General features: G+C 39.3%; 1 protein-coding gene across 1 annotated transcript in view; it reads right to left on the reverse strand.

Annotated features, from left to right (window-relative positions):
• Positions 1-1,271: 1,271 nt before the first annotated feature.
• NCKAP5 (NCK associated protein 5) overlaps positions 1,272-20,102 on the reverse strand; it is a 407,543-nt gene continuing 388,712 nt past the window's right edge. Inside the window, exon 20 of the mRNA XM_050899634.1 lies at positions 1,272-2,900. Within this exon, the coding sequence (XP_050755591.1) occupies positions 2,619-2,900 (282 nt within the window). The 3' untranslated portion in view covers positions 1,272-2,618. The remainder of the gene's footprint in view (positions 2,901-20,102) is intronic.

Raw genomic sequence — 20,102 nt, forward strand, 5'->3', positions numbered from 1 at the left:
TGCCCCCGCACGCAGCCCGGAGCCCGGCCCGCAGCGCCAACTCGGCGTCCAACTCGCACGGCGCTGCGGCGGGCTCCTGCGACCCTCTGCCCGCCGGGGCGGCCCGCTCACCCCTCCGCTCCCTGGGGGGGGGGGGGCGGCTGCGAGGCATGGGCACCCGGCCCCGTGCGGAGGCTCGCCCCGGCCCCTCCGTTTCCCCGCCCGCCCGAAGCCCACAGGTGGCTGCCGGAGCGCGCTTGTGAGGGAGTTACAGGCCGAGCCCCGAACAGCGCAACGGCCCCGCTGCGAGGCGTCGCTCGTCTCCTGCAAACGCCCCGCAAAGCCCACCCTCCCCGGGAGGGACTGAGGGAAGGCGCGGCCCCTCACTCTGACAGGCGCCGTCCTCTCCCCTCGGCCCCCTGAAAGGGAATTCGAGCGTAAAAAAAAGGGGGAGACGGGCGCGAGTGGCCGCCTACGTGTCGGTGCGGCAGTCCCCTGCCTCCTCCGCGGACGCTCGCCCGGGCTGGGGGACCGGCACCTCGCTGCTGGCGGGCGGCGGCCCCGGAGCCGGCCGCGGCGGCCCCCGCCCGGGGCGCGTTGACGCCTCTCCGCCGGCGGGGCGGGCTGCGGCGCGAGCCGCGTGCCGGGCGGGGCGGGCTGAGGCGGCGGCAGCCGTTGGCGGGGGTGAGCGGGCTGGCGCGGCGCGAGCAGCTCGGAGCCGTTGGCGGGGCGGGCTGAGGCGGTGCGAGCCGCTGGCGGGCCGGGATGGGATGGGCAGGGGCGGCGGGAGCGGCTGGCGGGTCAGGGCTGAGGCGGCGGGAGCGGCGAGGAGCCGTCGGAGGGCCGGGGAAGCCGGTAGCGCCCGCCCGGGGAGGGGTGAGGGGAGAGGCAGGCCGGGGTGCTGCGGCCAGGTCGTCGGTGCCGGAACGGTCTTTTTCGCCCTGTTTTAACCCAGCCTGAGGAGGTGACTTGTCTCCCCCCCCCCCCCCGCATAACCACGTATTTCTCTTTGATCGTTTCACAGCCTTATCTGCAAGTGAAGAGTCTGAATTCAGCTTAAATTGCTTTTTAGTCGCCGTGTCACGCATTCATCTGAATGACTGAATCCTATCTGCCCGTGCGTGATTTTCGGAGCACGGGAGGCTAGCCGAGTTGAACGGGATATAGTTTGCACACAGTCCTGTAGGCATTCGCTGTCCTGTGCAGCTTGTTCGGCTGTACTGACTGCGCTCACCCTTACACTTAGGGTGTCACACCAACCCCTTCCAAAACCCCCTCTTTAGGCACACATATGCAAGAGTAGTTTTATTTACGAAAGATGTTTCAATGAAAATTTCTTAAAAGTCGAAAAAGATGATGCACGTTTACGGCGGAAATGACTTACAACAAATTGCACAAAATATTAACACTGATCATACAGTATTTCAAAGATTAACAGGCATGTGCTAAAGAAACTGTAGAGTCTAGAAATATCCCAAATATATCTCGTTTACAGATTGCTGTACAAAAAGCAGTTATAAATACTTCACATCTAGAAAAAATACACAGAACCTTTGAAATAGACTTTCCCTTACATATAAACAACCTTTGTAGAAAAAACAAAAACACCCGATACAGGCCAATCCCCCTGCTCCTAGATATGCTTGAACTAGTACTGGTTAGCACCAACATCTTCTTTTAAGTTTGTCACAAACAGGAGTTTTGAGTTTCGATTTTTGAAAATAATTTTAGCGTTTACAAGTTAATTAAGACCAAATGCGGACTACGAAAGATAACACAATATGCTACATTCATAACTTCATAGGAAGTAAGTACAGAGGAGGTGGAAGTAGAGAAACTATGTTGCAGTCAGAAGTGAAGGGTGGTTTGTGTAGTTCTCATTCATACAAGACTCCCGTTTGTGTCAGCAGTGAATTACTCTGACCCTGATCTTTCAGTTATGCACATGATTGATGAAGTCAATACCAGCAGTATCAGCCCTTTTAATCTATTCATTTTCTTGCTGTGTCAAAAGTCAAAACCCTTTCAAAATGCGACACCTGTTGTGAAGTTGTAATGACTGAAATGCACATTTCCCTAGAACACCTGTATGGAATTGCACTAAAAATAAAAAATAAAATATGTTTTGTAAAAGGGAGTCCAAGAAAGTTTATTACAGACAATTTGGCAGGCTCAGGTTTACGGTAACGCAGTGTTTCTACACACAGTTTTAAGACGAGAACAATTATAAATCTTTTTAAAAAAATCTACTAACTTTTCTTGTTAATATTAACATAAATTTCTTTAAGTTAGTAATCTGCCATTACAGGAGCATAGCACCAATTTAATATTTATTGCTGTCATTTATCCCTACAAATATATTTTCCCAAGATATTTACAACTGTACAAATATTCACAAAAGTGCAAAATTAAGACTTTATTCTGTGTAACCGTTCGTTGTGTTCAGTGTTGAGTCTCACGCATCATGATGACTGCCGTCTTGCCTTTCTTATTGCTGTGTGGTGAAAAGTCAGAACACCCTGCTGTGAGTACAGCGATTTGGAGTGAGGATTTTCAACAACTGTCTCTTCTCCCCCCTCACTCCCCACTCGCCTTCAGCTCCGTTACGTGCCGCAGTCACAGCCCACTGGAAAGTGTCTCTATACATCGTTCGAGCCTTGGCTGGCGCAAGAGGAGAAGCTATCGTATAGAGAATCGCTCAAGGATTCTAAATTGTCCACGTCATGCCTACCCAAGTTATTTAAGGAAGCTTCTTCTCTCTTTCCATTTTCTTCCTTTTGTCCTTCAACCTTGTTCAGACAGTTCTTCTCTTTTTCTAATAGAAGTACGTTATTGCTGTTAAATTTATTGAGAGACTCCAGGGAAATTTTAGATAATCTATTCTGGGAATCTTCTTTTGTTTCTTCAGTTTGCTTCAATTTCTGTAATAAGTGAGGGAAATATTAGAAACATATTTCTTATAAAAATAAAGTTATCCTACTGTACACCATTAATTACCGTCTTTCCAAAGTTCACAGGGTTAAAGGAAATAGATTGTTAGGTGCTTAATTATCTGTTATAATTAAATAGAACATTAATGTCCATTTTAGGATAAATCATAACTTTAATGATTCTGCTGAGACAAACAGGACTCCATTTACAAAACAGTTAAGTGCTATTAATGTCTTAAGTAGCAGATCCTGGGTATGCATGTGTTAAGTGTCTCCAGCATCTTCACAGTAATTTACATCTTCTCCTTTACGAATACTTTTGGGGGTACGTTTAAAATGGGTATTTGTTTAAGTAGAGTTCGGAGTCTGCTAAAAAAAAGGTGCATAGACACGTTCAGAGGAGAAACCAGCATTTTCCATAAATTACAGGCGCAAATGAAACTTGCTAGAGAATAACCTCACATTTTGCATGTGTAAGCCTATTGATTTCCACGGACCCAAACCCTCTCTAATAGACAAGAAAGCAACAAGACAGGAAATTATACTGAACTGGGCCAATCCCCACAGACCAGAATCAATCAGATATTGGCCAGGCCTACTCGGAGAAGTGTTGTAATTCTGCGGGAACACCGGACGATATATTAGCACATTATATTAAAAACGCACAGTAGGATTATACAAGAGTAATTTTATCCCTTTGTTAGCTACTGGTATTTTCATCAGAGATCTGACCAAGGAATAGTTAGGGAACTGTGTAGGGAGCAGTTCAATAAAAATGACCTGCCGTTCATACACAGGGTGTTTCAAAATCTCTGTAACTAACTCCTCTTACAGATAATGTTATCACAGAAATATGAGATAACATTCAACATTTTATAGGACTCTTGGAGAGGTAAGGTGCAAGAATTCTGAGATACGCTGTCAGAGTGCAAGCCATTCCTCATTTTTGGTATTACCATCAGATAGCGAAGACTGAATCAGTAAATTACTGTCAATCCAAGACATGAATATTTTGGTTTAGATAGAAAATGAAATGGTATTTTAAGCACACTGAAAATATAGCATGGCCGGACGTATGGATGATGTGGGTCATTACATACACGGTTTTAAAGGGTCATTAGAATTTTTTGAAGAATTCAAGTTTCAAGTCAGTCAAATATTGTGCATGCTGTGCTGCTTATGCTCGGAAATCTTGGGCAAGAGGAAGACAAACTGTTACATAGTTTGATTGCTTGTTTTTATGGCTAGATAAAAATCGAAATGCCAGTCCAATGCCTGTTTATGTTGTGATCTTGTCATATTTCATAAGCTAACAATGCCTGGATCAGGTTAGTATTTTTATCAAATGTTTCAAACATACTTAGGCAAAGCAACAGGAGATACTAACGTCTTAGTAAATGAAAATTTTCTGTTTGGTTCATTACTTAATCTTCAGTCTAAAAGGTTTTAAGGGATGTTATGTTAGATTCTGATTTTAGATGACAGTTAAAACTAAGGTATTCAATATCTGTAATTACAATGTTTTTTGAAATAGAGGAATATAACCCTTGGTAATGGGAACAAACACAAAATTAGGACCCTTCAGTAGAAATTCTCCACAATTTTAGCTTAAAATGTTCTTCCCTTTGCCCTCATTTAAAATATTATACACTATTACTGAAACAGTTGTTTCACTTCTCTGTAGGCCAGATGAGAAAATTCTGAGATATGGCATCAATAACATACATATTAGCACTCTTTGCTCTTCAGAGTACTAAGCCTAAAATACTTTGTTATATGACAGACTAATGATTTTTCTTTGCATATATTTTTCCCACTTCACAGCTTTTCTTTAGATAAATTGAATGTGGCTACTTAGCACAGACTTGGGTCTGCAAGAAGTCAATACCGGTGTTAGTAAGGTCTATGATAAAACTTTAATTGATTCAAATGGAGCCAATTTCAACTCTTGGGTAGGAGGAGCAGAGACACCTAGAGCATTTGCTGCACAGAGCAGCCCAGGTGAAGTATCACAATAAGAGTCAGATCTTCGGCTGGCTGAAGAATAGATTTAAACCACAGGACAAACTGGAGTGAATTCAGCAGTATATTCTGCACATACGTACTATCAATAATTTATTATACCCTACAAGCACAACCTAGACTACAATCCTACTTTAAACACACCCTAGTTTCTCATTTAATATAAGGCTAACAGTTTAAAAAATATATTAGAGAAACTGCAGGGAACAAAAGTATTCTCTACAGATTTTATGCAAAATCATTGAATCAAATGAAATTGAAGTGAACTGAAGTGAAGCCCATCAGTGAAACCCACTGGCAAAAGATACACAGAGTAGTGAACAGTACATCTACAATACATCAAGAATTAAAGGAAAAACTAATTCTAAAAGTTGTTGTAGCAAAATTTATTACTAAAGTAGAGACAGAATAAGTTATGGATATTTTTTGGACATACAGTTGTCCTTTTTAGATGTCTTAATGCCCAGTTACATCCTTTTGTAAAAAAAAAAAAAAAAAAAATCTTTTCCTTTCTTTAACACCTTACTGCAATAGTATGCAAGTGTGCAAAGGTAATGCTCATGTGATGTGGCAAGTAATACTTCGCATTTTTTCCTTTGATGTAGGTGTCATCTGTTTGGCTACAATACACTGTTTCAGGCCACCTATTCCTAATTTTATAATCAGGTAAGAATGTGGGGTCATCTGGATGGGACTTTTGGTAGGAAATTAATATTCTAGAACTGTACTCAGATATCAGATGTACAACATGTACAATATGATCTTATCTCACGATTTTATTAGCACAGCTGCACTTAAATCTGTTAAATTTTCTGTTAAATCATATATGGAATAAAAATATATTTGTAGTTAGAAAGTTAAAATATGATATTCTAGTCCTTGACACATAGAAGAAAACTCATTCACAGCCTGAGCTCCATGAGCAGAAATAAAGAAAACTTTAAGCGGATATTAATGTAAGAATCTGCATAATCAACAAATCATTTTCTCCCACAGTATCAAAATTATGTACATTCCTAGAGTTGAAAAGTCACTGATAATTTCTTTAAACTTGGTGTGTCAGAACAAATGTTACCCCAAGTCCTTTAAGAATTTTTTCTCTAGTTACTATAGATACAATTTGGAAAAAATTACCAACGAGTATTTATTTAGATTCATCCTTAATTAAGGTTCTTATTTTTTATGGCAGTCACAACATTTGCTAGATGAATCAAAAGGCAAAACGAAAGCAACTATTATTAGAATTCGTTTGATAAATTGTGTATGTGGTTGAGTAGTGTCTTTAGTTTTGTTAATGTAGATTTGTTACTGACTTCAGCAGAGTTACAGATATAACAAAGAACAAGGGTTAGCCCAGAGATGTTAGTATTGTGCATTTTAAAGTAATTAGTTCATTAATTCATTTGAGAGTCACACTAATGTGAATCAGTAGCTTTTCCTGCAGATAGGAACATTTGGCAGCAGTTCAGATGTGTTTTGTATCCACGAGAACTGGGTGAGATCTGGTAATAGTGTAGCGAGCACCTAACCTCTAAGTCATGGGTTCCAATCAAATCTTTCCTATATTAGTAGTGACTTGCTGCATAATGAACAGGTGGTTTTATCACTACAGAAAAAAAAGGACTTGGTGATTTTGTTCAGTGTTGCTAGAAGAGTTAAGATGGGACCAACAGTACATGCTTGCTCTCAGACAGGGTTCTTCTCAGAAGTAATACTTAAAGCCGTTTCAGCCTGAAGGTGTTGACTTTGCTGCTGACTATTCTGCATCTGTTCTATGAATAAATAAGGTGTCTGCTGCATTCGGTGTGGTCACTATACATTTTCCTAAGTATTAACTTAAGGGAAAAGATAAAAACATGTAGTCACAGATTTTGGTCTAACCAAAAAAAAAAAAAAAAAAAAGAAAAGCTCAATGCAGAAAAGGACTGTGATTTTCACAGTGCCTCTGTAAAAGCGTTGGCCCATCATCCTAAAGCAGATCAATGTATAGCTTGTTTTACTTATACTAACTATATTTTTGTATAGAAAATCCATACTGTTATAGCCTTAGGGTATGGGGAGCATTTGTTGTTCTACTCTGTGTAAGCGGAGAGCTTCCCACCACTGGAGTTTCTTAGCTAGTCAGTATGGGGTGCTTTATATCACCTGAGAGCAGTGACTAGTTGTCAGAAGAGGAGAAACTCTATCATCTGACATAATACAGACATTCATCAAGAGTCACATCACTTTGAAATAAACTCATGAGTCATGAATCAGAATAATGTTTCATTGTTGGCAACATCCTAAAGGGAATAACTAAAACCCATTAGTGATATAATAAAATCTGGCATGTCACTTCAAGCACAGCAAATTAGGAAAAAAAACCCTAGCCTGCAGTTACACTGATACATTATAAATAGGTGTTACTTCTACATTAATGCATCACATTAGATTTTTTTTTAAACTCTAAAAATGAGAGGTCACATGTGGGTAGAATGAGTTTTCAGTGCTGTGTGATCAAGGACCAGTCACAACCGTAGCTGTTCTGAATGGCACAAAGACTCTGCAGGTCTAGTAGGAAGGAGCAGGGAAGGATGGGCTGGTTCATAGGTACAAAGGACCCCACAGCTGGCATGCAGAAAGGAATGCAACAGCAAGTCCATTTCTTCTATATGCTAACACGCAGAAGCTCTGATTGCCTGGAGGTCAGGCTATGCTTATAAGGCATGCCAGAGCCCAGAATTAGCAATGAACCATTCTGCAGGATAAATGTATTTTCCAGCTGTCTAAGTTTAGTTAACCAGCACTTTAAAGGGCTCAGAATCAGTTACACACAAGAATAAAATGAACTTTATTTATGTCTCTCATGCACTGGGCAATTTAGTTTTTAGATTAACACAAAAGCAAGAAGGGCATTGCTTCAAGTGAAGTATAACTGCAAAACACTATTGGGTAAAAACAACTAAATTGCTATGAGAATTAAATATAGATCAACAAAATCAATACTTAATTGTATAACTCAAGGTCTTTCACTTCAGATCTGATCTCTAATAGGAGATACAAAGTATGTTCATTTTTTATTTTTTTAGTTATTATTTAAAAGTTTATTGTGAAGGAAAACAATTTTCTAGATTTTTACCTTTTTAAAATCTGTTAGTTACTTTGTCTGCATATGTTCAAGGTAAACTTGATCCCACAATGCCACTGTTTCTTATTTTAAATTCAGACTTTTACCAATTTAGATATCCTCTAGTCCTAAAATTGCTTTGTATGTATGACACAACAGGTCTAAGTGGGATATGCAGTTGCAGCATTACACAGGTTGCTCATATAGAACCTGTTTAGTAGGACATTTTTAATATGTTCACAGCTTCTTGTAAAATAGGTGTATTGAGATACAGAGCAGTATTCTGGTCAGAGGTATACTGGTGTAATCAGAAGTAACTTCTCACCGAATTCAGTGGCATTACGTGACCAGTTTGCAGTAGAAAGGTGTAATATGAAAAGGGTTGGTTTTGAACTACCAGGTAGTAGCTTTCTATCAGCTACTGTGGAAAGTGAACAATCTCCAGATCTCATTTAACATCAGGTGGACAGGTAACACTCTGCAGTGAAAATAGTTGTACAGTCACATCCAGGAAACTACAAAGGTGAAGGCTGTAACTGCATGACCTCTGCTGTATTACAGCTGAGCTAAAAATGTGATGTTTGAACTGCTTTCTCTTTAAAGCATAACCTTAAATAATAAGATAAGCCTTGCTCTCCCTTGTATATTGTCAGCTTTCATCTATTTTCTGGACTGACAGTAAAATAATTTTTGAAATAATGAATCACTTTTCTTTTTTCTACTTGAGCAGAAATCCCACAATTATTTTGCTGTAGCAGACAATGACATTCTCAAAGACACACCGTCAGATTTTAAAGATAAACAGTAAGTGCCAGTTTCTTTTCTTGGGAAAAAATGCATTGATATGAAGTATTTTTAAGTTCGTTAGTCTGTTCAGCAGTTTATAGGAAAACCATATATACTAGGTACATATCAGCCACTTACGGCATTACGGGTAATATAACAATGACAACAGAACCAAAGCTTGCCTACTGTATTTAAGAGTATAACAATCTACAAATATATTTTAGTATCACAAGGACAGCATTTCTGATGATCCTGAATTGTAAGTAAATTACCTTAGAGGAAATAAAGCTGATTAGCATGAACTGTGTATGATTCATAGCTGCAGATCTGGACAAAACAGCTATCGCTTAATGATTAAGTGACTGAAGAGTTGAGACTTATGTTGTCTATAGCTTGAATTCTTGAGTGGTTTAGGAGATAAAAGATAGTTTAGTGAATTGAGCCTTATGCTTTCAAAAGCATAATTTTCATTATGATGAGAAAATTATGAATTATCAAAATGATGAGATGACTAGGTACATTCAGCATTCTAATGCCAAGAATATCATCCTCATAATTTACAAAGTATATGATTATTTTGTTGATATGACAAGACTGTTTGACCTGATTAGGTATATACCAACCCTCTTTGAACTTTTGGATAATTTAATAAACCAGGATTTTCAGGTCCCAGTTTCCAGGTCAGGTAAATCTAGCTTTTTACCTTCTGCTCAGTTATGAATGAATAATAAAATGAATGCCACAAATGTGGTTGTCTTCTTTCTCATAGTGCCTCAGAATGGCCGCTGGCTGCATCAACTGTGCATGGACAAAGTTTATTTAAAACGGAGTAAGAAAATATAATTCTAAGTGGCAATACCTTGGAAAATGGTCACAATGCAGGTGCTCAGTCAAGTGTGTTGAGGGGATTTATTAAAAAGAAAAGCAATTAAACACCAGTACTTATCACTCTGTTCACATTGGTGGAATCACCAATTTTGCGTCTCACAGAGGGAATCTACCCACTAAAAGCAATGCTTACTGCAATCAGAGGCTCATCACAAGGCATTAAGGAAGAAATATCCATGGTGAGAAAGGAAGCTGATAGTGTTTAGAACCTGATAGACTGAAAATGAGCACGACATGCATAGGATACTCTTTATTTTTCAGAAATTCTTTTAGCTCTACTTGTAAAGGGAGTTAAATAACAAAATTGTTCTGATTTTCTAGTGATGGGAAAAAAATCACAGTGAAAAAAAATTCATACTGAAAGATAAGATTGCTGACAAAGTTATTGAACTTGACTCAACCATTTGAAGTTCAATACTATTCCTTGACAGAATTATGTTGAGGGTTATGTTGCCAGTGATAACGTACCGAATGGTACTGGAACTATGCAGTCCTAAGTATAGGACTGTTTCAGTCTTTATCAGACTGTATTTCACCACACAGCATTTACGTATACAGAGGTTTGTCCTACTGAATGAAAGTAGTTGTCCTTACCTTGATGAAAGTATGGCTGATTGGTTCAATAAATAAGGGGCTTTATAAAAAGAGGGCTACAATTTTATCCTAGATTAGAGGCTTGGAGGATTTTTTTTTTTTTTTTTAAATTGAGATACTTACTCAGAACTGAATCAAGAAGGGGAAAAAAGTATAGTTCAAGAAAGATTTTTTAGATCTAATACAAAATGTGGTTCTTGAAGAGACAGATTCTATGCCACATTAGGCTGTAGCAAAAAATTCCTCTCAAACTCAGTAAATGCAAGATCGTACTCATACAACATATAATCTCACTGACATTTTCAGTAATTGGGGTCATTTTTCTGTATGGCTGAACTATTCTCAGACTATTGTTCCTAAGTATTAGCTGTGTTCTTACCTGTCTTCATCTTCCACCTTTGGCTTTTTGAACATGACTATTTATTTTGGTAATTATAAAGACACTTATCCACTCACTCTCTAGTGAAGTCTGAGTTCCTGGCCTGTAATGTCTGTATGTCGGTCACCCAGCATACTGATGGAAAACGGAATTGCACTTCAAAACTGTACTGCAAATGGTAATTGGTAGTGGGCAATGATTTTCCACACTAGTAGTCCTCTCTTTTGAGTACTGGACTACATTCACTTCAGGTTAGCCTGTGACTATCCAAGGTACATCAGCTGACCTAAGGGCAAAAGGATAGAAGCAGCAGATAGAGAAGGAGCAATGTTATGTGGCAGCATCAAGAGCAAATCAGCAGTATGAAGAAACCATGTAGAAATAATTCTCCCAGCTATGAAAACTGGCTTGTTGTATGCACTAAGAGGGCTGCGCTCTCTGCAGGGGAGTTCAAAGACTATGAATCTCTGCTGGAAGATCTGCAGAGGAAAGAAAGGGAATATCCCTTCTTACCGGTTTTAAAGATGATTCATAGAGGTCATTTAAACAACGGAGTGAGCTCCCCAGCAAACAATTTTCTCATTTTTAGCCTCTGAGGAGGACAGTTTGGAAGAGACAAACAATCTTTCCAGACCCATCAGTCCACCTCTGCGTGACTGCACGTTTAGCCGCTGTGGAGGGAGCCTCCATGTCTGCATACACAGTGCACACACATCAGAACGATACCTCTTCTAAGCTCTCAGGAAGCAGAAATAGAGCGGTGATAATTTTCACATTTGGAAGCATGATCTTCTTTATTCTTAAAAAATTCTGAATTAGCATGCTTAAACCCCACCCCAACAAAACAGTTTATTTTTAGAGCCTGAAGTTGTCATTTTCCTTTCCACTCCAGATTTTAATCAACTCTCTACATATCAGAGGTTTTTTACCTCTAATGAATCTAACCAAAAAACACTGCCCTTTAGGTGTGCCCTCCTTTATAAGGATGTGGATACCACCTTCCCTAAGTGAGGGTTAGGGGATGCGGCTGGGCAATCATGCCACATGTTGCACTGGTAAGTGCTCCTGGAGGCAGCAGAGGAAGAGGCTGTAGCCCAGGTTGCCTTCCCAGTAGTTGCAGCCTGAACTATGTGCATACTGTTTTCTGACCCTGTGCAATGAGACTACAAAAGTTCCTTTGTAATCAGAGAAAACTGGGACAGGATAGATGCAAATAATGACACTGGTTACATGACTGCACTTGCCACCTCTTCAGCTGACATTATGATCTGCACAATTTTCAGTACTGATTCAAGCAAAGCATGAATTGCAGAATGGAAACCTATGTTTAAGTTCATCTGCCACGAAATCCTACATAACAGTACAGTTATTTACAGGTACTTTCTAAATTTATGCAAACAATTTATCTTTGCTGTAGGGCAGAATACTTTGAGGGACAGAGGCACAACATGAACAAAAATCTGAGCAAGAGTTTCAGATATAGGCTGCAGAACCAAATTAAAGTAGAAAGATAAATCCTCGCTTGCAATTTTTAGTTCATTTCAGTACACCAAGTTGTATCAATAAAGAGCCCATAGTATAAGTCAGCTAGAAAATAAATGCTATGAAGGATGTTCCATTTTATGTCATTTGAATTTGATTAGTGATTAGTCTTGGCGGTTAAACCACATGGGAACAGTAATCAAGGTTTCTCTACTGCGGTTCTGTAACAACTGGAAAACACTGTTGGCTCACGTCCTATACCATGATGGGATATTAACCTAAAATCTAATTAATCTATGAATGAATTACAGTTCTAGAAACATACTATATTATAATCAATTTTAAGTGAGTTCCTAACAGAAGATAAGATGAAGAAAAAGCTGTAAAATTACCAGAGGTTGATAAATTCTGTTTACTGTGACTGATGATTTTTATGGAGGATAATTTTACAATCCATCAAACTTTTGTCAGTTCAAGAATCATGCTGCCAAACATATGCAGTAAATTAATTTTTAAATTTACATATTTATTAAAAATCTTATTGAAAACAGCAGGAAGTAAGCCTTGTTTGAATAATAAAATAACTTGTTATTCTACTGGAAAGAACACAAAAAAACCCAGCCAACCTTCTATTAAGATGATTTTATAGTAAGGCAATAATTATAAACAGCTACATGAATTAGTTAACCAAACAATGTATTAAATAGCCAACCCAAAATTAATCAAGAGTTAAAAAAACTGTTGGAAGATAATCAAGTAAAAAATGTAATTTAAAAGCTGAGAAATTCATGGCTGAGTTTCAGATGTGCTTGAGGACATGTTTGTTAACTCAGGCCCATTGGCAGGAGCTCCCGGATTCCCTGTGAAAGCATGGGGAGCTGCAGGTGTCTGCCTGTGTGGCTTCCCCACTCAAGGTGCTGAAGAGGAAAGGAGTGTTAGCAATCTTCTTGTGCACGTGGCCACAGGAATGTGCCGTGTGATGTGCTGCTGGCTCAGGAAATCGTTCTGTGACCCAAGCCTATGTTCATTCTCACAGAACAGAAGTCCACTGTAAAAAGGTGTTACAGCTGCACCCTGGGCGCCTCCCGCTAAAAGCTGAACAAGAACTGGAGAAACATCTGCTGAACAAGCGAATAAACACAGACAACAAAGGAACAAAGACCACGGCACGTGATAGGATGTGGCATAACCCATGAGGAGAGCAAGAACCACCTCCCCACCATTTATACAAGGAAGGATGAAGAAGTGTGCCAAAATGGTGGAACTGGGAAGCATGGTGATATGATCTGAGGCAAGTAAGGCACCTCAGAGACCAGCCGACCAGAGTTCTTGGCTGTGTCTACTTGCAAGGGCTCATTTCAATGTTACCCATCAGTTATGTTATAAAGATGTGCTGCTTCACCTTTGACGTATTACTCCACTGCTGTGATTCCTGTGCTGTCCATATCCCACAGACATGCTCCTGGTATCAAAAGGATGCCGGAGCCAGGTCTCGTGTCCTCTTTGCTTCCTTCCCTGGTCTCACCTCCACAATTGCTGCAGTTTTCTTTGACCACTACCACTGCTGGGGCCAGGCATTCACACTCTTAAAATGCCTACTTTGCAATACAAAATACATAAGCTATCCTGCCTGCATCCATCAGAAACAAGACTTGCGTTAACTATTACAATTGTGCTTCCTCACTCAGCCCTCTCACTTGTCTCATGAGAGACCGGGGTCAAGGAACAGGCCTTCTCATTTGATTCATGGATTATGGAGTACGTGGTGTATGTTCAAATACTGCAGTATGCCTGGTACCTGAAAGAATCCGTGTCGTTTGGGGCGTCCGCCACTGTTACCAGGAGAAAGCACTATGCCTCTGCTCGTGGTGACAACACCGAGAACAGAAACAGGCTATGATTAGATTTAATAATTTAGCCAGTGGACTAAAATATATCTTGATGGAAAAAATACAGATTGTAACTAATCTCATGTTTACCAGACAACTCAAGGATACAGTCCTGGGCTGTGACTCAGTAACTGTGTGGATTAATCCAAAAGGAAATGAGAGAGACAGGGCTACATGCAGGGAATAGGCAATTCATGTCATAAATGCAGATTGTAGATGATATTCCTTTGCCCAGCTCTAAAGGATGATCAAAAAGAAACATTGTGAATTAAGCAGAGTAATGCTGGGCACCAAGATGACCACTGCTGGAGATGCAGATGGACGTTCTTACAGCCAGGAGATTTATGAAGTGTTCAACTTGCCTCCTCACAAAATTAAAACAGTGATCTACATTTTGATTAATACACATATCATTTGGCTGTGATCTGAGGGGAATTTTAGTTAATTTATGGGTTTAGATTAATTTGCTTCATCTTTTAGACACAAGTACATCTGTTTCTGGTCATGAGAACCTCTATCCTACTTTGTGGTTCAGCCAGGCATACAAAATGTCTCTCACTTGGATCTGGTAGGAGGCGTTAGTGGTTGCAAACTCCCTGTGAGGGGCATAGCCTCAAAACAGAAAGGAGTCAAGGACAAGCGTGCTGGACAGACCTTTGCCTTTCCACCTTTGCCTTCCCTGGATACCAGCAAGGTTCAGGTTAAGCAGCTAACAGGATCGAAAAGGCTGGTAAACATTTGTGCTGCATCCACCTGGACTACAAAAGTCTCCTCTTAGAATGTGAGGTGTTATTTTGACAAGGCTTTGGAGGCTTTTTCAGAGGAAGGAAGCACAGTGAAAATATCTATTGGGAACCCCAGTTCTGTGGGGTCTGACCCTCCTATTTGGCTGTGAGAAAACCTTTCTTGGGAATGATCAAAGAAGGAATTCAGTGTGAGGAACCAGGACAGGCTCCTGTTCCCACAGTGGGCTTCCTGCAGTGACAGAATAATGTAGTATTTTTTGTATTGATTTTGCTACAATTAGTGTATAAAGAAAGAAATGTGTACGTGACATGATAGCCAGCCACATGAATGGATTTGTTGGACAAATGCTTTAGATGTATTGACCTTAGCAATACAGAAGTTGCTGCAGTATTAACGCTGCAAACTGTTGTGAGATACTGGTAATATAGAACATGTTCCTATGCCTAAAATACAGATTATAATATTGTTAATGTAATAGGCCACTAGGAGGACTAAAATACAACTGGAATTCATGCAGACACACTGTAGAGCTAATAGGCACTCATTTTTTGAATGACCAAAGATGATACAAACAGGGAATTTGGATAAAAATACAGAATAAAGCAGTTCCCAGGCCCTACTAGTGAATGAATAATTTGAAAAGTGTTGCTGAAAATGAACAGGCATTTGATATTTATTGGAATACAACAAAAATCTTTAAAGTGTTGATTTCTTTGATATTTTAGATTATTCAGGATTCAAATACTTGTAAGAATGGACTAAAAATTTCCTCCATGCACAGACATTGTTAGCTCTGTATGGACAACAGGACTGCTGAAGGCAGTATAGTTCTGCTCATGCAAAACTCTTTGCAGGATCAGGGCGTGAATTTGCTTCTGACATTCTGAAAATTCCTCAGCAGAGGGGTGATGTGTTTGTGGTTAGCCCTTGTAATGCAAGATCCCATCTTGAGTAAGAATGCTTGATGAGAATATTAAGTGATAATGATTATTTGCTTAGTACTGCTATGGGGCCTTCAAAGCCCTCAAAGCAGCCTGCTAACAGTACTGGATTAAATTCCAAATGCAGCTGGAAGGTATTATTTATATTCTTTATTTAAAAATGGGGAATTTAATAGCAAGAGAGGTTTAGCAATTTGGACAGTCAGCCAGAACATCACCCTGATCTCCACAGTCCTGCACTCTTAACTGCTAAGCTTTTTGTCACTGTTTGAATATTTTCTTTTTTCTTTGCAGGCAAAAAATTCTCCATGGAAAGACAGAGGCCTGTATTGTTCTCACTAGAGAGCATCTGAAATGCTCTTCAACATACAAGACCTGGCATTTTATCCAGTGTATGTGGTAGTTAATCAAATGTTTTGCACTGACTTCAGTAGACTTTGGATCAGACTCTTGATGCATTAGAGAGATAAATTATTTAACTTACTGAGTTCCCCTAGAAACAAAATATTGAGCTGCAAACAAAGCTAACAAACACCAAATGGAATACCATCTGCTGCAATGAACAGAACATGACCAGTTTCCCCCATGCTTGAGATTCTTCCAAAATACAATCTGAAATAGGTTTGTGAAACTCCCAACTGTCTCACAAAATTGGCTTAGCACAGGTTAGCAAATGCTAATGCCACCAGCAACAGCAAGCCAGACTCTGATTTATCAGTTGGAGTTGTCTATGATTTCATTTCTATTGGACTGCCCTGTGTAAAAGCTCAGGGGTTTTCCGCTATCCAAAGCCTATGGAGCCTATGGAGATGTTTCTGTTCACGCCCTGTGTCCTAGGGCCTATGGACACTGAGTAGTTTCTGCCCCTGAGTAAATATGAATGGTAATTATCTATACAATGATGCATTCATAAATCTGGATTCTTCTATCCTTTGACATCCAGACTCCACGCCTTACAACCTTCTGGAGGAACAGGATATGGAGCCAAAAGAAGCTCTATCTCCCACAGAAATGGCAGGAGATACCTGAAATCCCAAGTCCAGAGCATTCCCTACTTGGTATCGAAGTTTTTGGCTGTGGTGGAGAATGTGTGGGTTCCCAAACACTTTCACAGGGACAGAGGGACACCGCTGAGCTAAATGCAGTGCATGGGACACTAGTGGGTGCCATCAACATTACCCCCCTTTCCACTTAGAAAACATACTAGTTGAGCAACCAAGTAGTTTTCATGTAATGTGAGGAAAAAAACCAACAGTATTTCCCTTGTAGAACAAGACAAGAAGATACATGTCTTCATACCTAAATTTCCTACATAGCCAGACACTTGATCTTCTAGTATCACCGCTACAAGTGATGAAACTACCATGAGCAAACAGAACCTCCAAAGACTATTCAGTCTTTAGCAGTTAACCAGAAAGGCTACAGCGCTCCATATTATGCAGCTCTTTTAGATGGTGACTGCTATTCTTTGGCTTGCTCTGCTGCCTCTGTTTTCATCACTGTGCTACTAATGATGTCATAATACAGATTCCATGTTTTTACAATGGATTTTATTTATACAAATGCTGTATTATAAATGTTGAACTCTCTGGTACCCTGGCTTGTTATAGTGGTTCTCAGAAACATGAAAAGAAAGGAAGATGTTCAAATAATAGTAATAATAAAAATATTCTGTAAAATGATAAAGATGGAAGTTTTGGCATTTTCCAGTTGCTCATACACTAATGTTATGGAAATGCAATAAAGAGATGGGTTTAAAAATACTGAGAGTTTCATTATGATACTATCTTAACTGTAACATTGTTCCTACAGATTAAAAAATACACAGCATTTGGCCTTCCTTTTAACTCAGGGGAAAATGTCTGCTGATGTTCCATGACATTGCCCACAGAGCCAATGTACAAAAGTAGGATGCTACAGATCAAAATTCTGCCAGACAGAGGGAGAATATCTCAACCAATTCTCGAGCACCTGTATAAACACCACGATTTTCACAGGATCCAAACACGTCAATCTGTCAGAGACATCAGCAAAAGCTGCAGATTTCTAGCACCTTTGAAAACTGGGCAGCTGAAGTGTCTAAATATGCATTTAGGCACAGCCATTAGGAAACGAAGCTTGAAAAAACTGGCCTATATTTTTACTGATTAGGGGCCACAAACAAGACTCTCCAATTAGGCTATGCAGGGTAAAATAATTCTTGCAACAGTGATCAGGAAGCGTGTGCTGGCTGCTTAGCTACTTCTGTTCCTTGGTTTCAGGCATTGTCTGAACAGCTCTTACATTTCAAATCTGCTTTGTGTCTTAGTACACGTGTTACCAACAAGTTTCCCAAGCTGGTAACTTTTCTGTGGATAGAGTGTCTTGGTGAAGTTTAGACACTCCTGTTATAAGAAATATCATAGACTATTACTGCATGATTAACATTTTAATTTTATAATGTTCAGCAATATAATATATTCATATTTAATTTCTTCATTCCCACCCACTTCTGCTTTACTCTTCATCCACCCAAATCCATCTGCGGTCTTGATTTACAGTATGCTTTACAGATCATTCAATAACCCATAGGATATGTGCATATGTAATAGGATGTCAGAAAAATAACTTTTAAATGTTTGACTGGCAATTATTCTGATAATTCTTCAAATAATCACTTGAGGTTTTATTTGCTGAGAATAACACTAGAGTAATTAAGGGAAGTTCTTAAGGCTACAGCTTTTTATAGTATGTAAAAAATTTTAGTGACCTCCATTAATGATCAGGCAAAGAATGGAGTAATCCAGAGAAGGTGGCACTAATGGGAGTGGAGCTATCAGGAGTCATTGATGAATTGACGGGTAGTTCAGGCTGGGAGGACTCTGACATGTGCTATGAAAACTTATATCACTCTTCTTAGCCTTTGTGAAAGATAATTAGATATTTAAATTACATAGCTATATCTTACAAACTTCCCGAACTTCCCTGTGTCACTTATTGCTAATAAGTCTGCTAAATCTCATGTTTGTCTCTCCTACCAAATACAAATATTACTTTCCATTAAAATAATATGGATGCTGCACAAGGCCTGGAATTCATGTATCAGGGCCTAAAAATACAGTAAGAAATAAAATATTTCTCTTTGGGATTTGCTATAGAGTGTTTGAGTTCGCAAAAAATATTTAACGAATATTTTTCTTAAGGATTTAGACAATCTGTGTGTCATATTGCACAAAATCCAGTATAACTTCTCATTTAAATAAAAGGTGAATCACTTTTGGGAGACGAAAACAGCTTGTGGAAGAAACTATAAACACCTGCAAATTATTTCAATATGATTTTTGCCAATATTTGACATAAAATTTGCCTTCTTTTCAAAGAGTATGTTGATTAGGATATTGTCTGTGTACATATGAAAAGAAAAAGCATCCTCTTAAAAAAAGACATAGTTTGCTAACATATTTTCAGTATACTGCCACAGTTCGTGCTACCATCAGCTGTGTAACTTACTCCTCATGTATTTTGCTCAGAATGGAACTCTCATACTAAAAGATCAGTCATTTCCTACCCTTCCTTGCATGATGTTTGAGTGCTTTATGCAAAACATATCACTGTTATAGATGGGGAAGGCAAGTTTCAGCTGGAAAAACAATTGACAAAAATATTACAGCATTATTCATCTCATTTAACTCTGCTAATCAGATGCTCCTCTTGGAGTCAAAACATTTTCCAGCTTCAGAAAACAAACAGCTCACTGAACACCTCTCTGCCTTACTGCTCTTATCTTGATTGAGTCAATCCAATGTTTATTGTATCCAATTTATTTTTTAGCTTTTTCTTTTATTACTAATATCATTTCTACCATTATAACAATTACGCTATCTCACAAGCTTACTAATATTTATCATTTGTTGCTGTTAATGTGCCATGAATTCCATTTTGGCATACAGTATTATTATAATATTCCAATTCAACACAGAGAGAAATGAAACCTAAAGCTTTATTTCCAAAGATGGAGGACTGAAGTGTCTGGTTACAAATAGCAGAAACATTAGTGCACTTTGGGCCATGCTGCAAATCACAGCAGCTCCATCTGTCAAACCTTTGAAAAACAGCTCAGAACATTTTCCACTCAGGGAAATCACTAGCAAATGATACTTTTATTCAATATGTACTTTTGGTTCTTATTAGACTAAAGGATCTACCTACTTACACCTAAGAGCCATAGTCTCTCTTAAGTCCTTACATAATCTTCAGTTATATAGGCAAATAGACATTATAGTGCTCAGAGTGTATCTGCAAGGCACGGTGCAGTGTGATGTGAAGATTATTGGTGAGCAAGCTGGGTGGGCCGGGACCAAATGTGGTGGGGTCTTACCA

This window comes from Gymnogyps californianus, chromosome 7, assembly GCF_018139145.2.
Source record: "Gymnogyps californianus isolate 813 chromosome 7, ASM1813914v2, whole genome shotgun sequence".
In the NCBI taxonomy this organism is placed as follows: Eukaryota; Metazoa; Chordata; class Aves; order Accipitriformes; family Cathartidae; genus Gymnogyps; species Gymnogyps californianus.